The 2,189-nt window shown below is 50.3% G+C and overlaps 1 protein-coding gene across 1 annotated transcript; it reads left to right on the top strand.

Annotated features, from left to right (window-relative positions):
* The first annotated feature begins 642 nt into the window (after window positions 1–642).
* On the top strand, window positions 643–1,524 carry LOC120843825 (omega-amidase NIT2-like). Its single transcript, XM_040215269.1, has one exon. It carries the CDS (start codon window positions 643–645, stop codon window positions 1,522–1,524), a length of 882 nt encoding a protein of 293 aa, XP_040071203.1.
* The last annotated feature ends 665 nt before the right edge of the window (window positions 1,525–2,189 follow it).

Here is a 2,189-nt window from a genome sequence, read left to right as displayed (position 1 = left end):
CGGGAAGTTTTCCAAGTATTCTGGGCACAGGTATGTTCCTCAACCTCAACCCCAATCCAGTTTCCCTTCTAAATTTAGAGGAGAAAGGACGTCATGACTTGGTGTCACGTCACCCATGAGCAAGATCCGCGGCAGGAGGAAGGGAGCACCCTTACAGAAAAAAAACACAGTATAAGCTGGATTATGGAACAGAAAATCTAACTGGATTTCATGGGGAAACCTTAAATCCAGTTGGATTTTTCTGTCCCATAATCCAGGTTATGCTCTTTTTTCTGTTTGGTTATTCAAGGAGGAAGAGGCGGTAAAAAGGAAGAGGAGGAGAGCAGGATGAGGAGTGGAGGAATAGTGGAGGACGGGAGAAGGGGAGGAGGTGGCGAGGAGAAAAGAAGGAGGAGAGATCGTCGGAGGAGGGGGGCATACCCTTTCTTCCGTATTCTCCCCTCCCCCTCTTCAAGTGCTGCGCTTCAGTTTTGCATAAGAGAAATTTGTAGACGTATTTGATGTCGTTTATGTTAAAAAAAGTGTTACCGACGAACACCTGTGTTTCCGAGGGATATGCTTCATGCGCCGTTCTTTTCGTTGTTAGTGCATTCACGAGGCTTGAAAAGAGAGTCACTCTCCCGGGCTCCACTCGAAAGCATCATGGCAACAAATAAATTTCGCCTGGCCCTTCTACAACTTGCTCCAACACTAAACAAGTCAGAAACTCTCCGAGCTACGAGTCTGAACATCAAGAAGGCTGCGACCAGTGGAGCCCACATGGTGTGTCTTCCAGCTTGCTTCGGTTACCCCCTGGGCGGGCGAGGCTTTAAGGCGTCCGCTGAGACCATTCCCGGTGAGACGAGCGAGATGCTGTCCCAGTGTGCGAGGGAGAACGGCGTGTACCTTATAGGCGGTTCCATGACCGAAATCGACGGAAAGGGTCAAAGATACAACACCTGTCTTGTCTATGGCCCCGACGGCAGTATGGTCGCCAAGCACAGGAAACTGCATCTATTCGACGCCGACATTCCTGGAATGATAACTTCACGTGAGTCAAGCCTTGTGTCGCCAGGGAACAGACTGACCACCTTCGACACTCCGCTCTGTAAAGTCGGCGTCGGCGTGTGCTACGACATCTTTTTCGCTCCCCTGGCGCACATCTATTCGCAACTCGGTTGCAAGCTGCTGGTGTTCCCTTCCGCGTTCACCGTGGACATCGGTCCCATCTACGCAGAGTTATACTCGAGATCTAGGGCGGTAGATGGTCAAGTGTACGTGGCGCTGGCGTCGCTGGCTAGAAGCGAACGTACGCCATACGTCCCGTGGGGACATAGCATGTTGGTTGATCCTATGGGAAAGGTGGTCCGGTCGGCGGGAACCGAGGAGGAAATCCTGATGAGCGAAGTGGATTTGGATTACCTGTCGACAGTGAGAAAGCAGATGCCAATCATGAAGCACCACAGGAACGATCTCTACGATGTGATTAGGGTTGCAGGTGACCACTTCAGTGGCCATGGTGACGGTGATTGCGGTGCGACCTAAGGGTTAATCCTGTTGTGCGTAGTGAGGTGTGTGCTTAAAGGACACATGCAAAGAAAAAAGACATTATTTTTTTTAGACAGCTTAGATGGAAAAAGGATGTCATAAAACGATTTTACAACGAAGAAAAAAAATTTTATAGCTATATTTACGGCGCTATACGAATTTGTAGTTGGCGCTCGCGGGAGCCGCGGCTGGTCACGTGGTAGGCCCGCGCGCCGCCGCGCTGCGTCGCCACCGCACGCTGAGCGTTGTGCGAACGCCGCTTCAACGCGTTTCTTCACGCCGCCGTCGCCGCCGCCGCACAAGTTCGTCTGCTTCGGGGCGCCGCCGCCGTCGTCTGACCGGCGCACAGGTCTATCACGTCTGCTTGCGCTTTTTCAGGAGTTTCCTTTGGGCTCTAAAAGTTACTTATTCATCTTAGCTTTTTGTTATACTTCAAACAAAGATGAATAAGTTACTTTTAGAGGCCATAGGACGCTTCCGAAAGAGCGCAAGCACCACGCCATGTGACAAATATGGGCCCGTCAAAAGCCACTTTTCCGCGGCGCACGCCGGCGCCAACTACAAATTCGTATAGCGCCGTAAATATAGTTCTAAACTTTTTTTTCTTGGTTGTAAAATTGTTTTATGACATCCTTTTTCAATCTAAGCTGTTTAAAAAATAT

The sequence above is a fragment of the Ixodes scapularis genome, unplaced genomic scaffold, assembly GCF_016920785.2.
Source record: "Ixodes scapularis isolate PalLabHiFi unplaced genomic scaffold, ASM1692078v2 PGA_scaffold8__174_contigs__length_109621045, whole genome shotgun sequence".
NCBI lineage: Eukaryota > Metazoa > Arthropoda > Arachnida > Ixodida > Ixodidae > Ixodes > Ixodes scapularis.
The sequence above is the reverse complement of the archived record's forward strand: the minus strand, read 5'-3'. Positions and strand labels throughout refer to the sequence as shown.

Bases quoted from the DNA above. Each gene is read 5' to 3' on its own strand.
- LOC120843825 (XM_040215269.1), top strand. From the start codon at position 643: ATGGCAACAAATAAATTTCGCCTGGCCCTTCTACAACTTGCTCCAACA.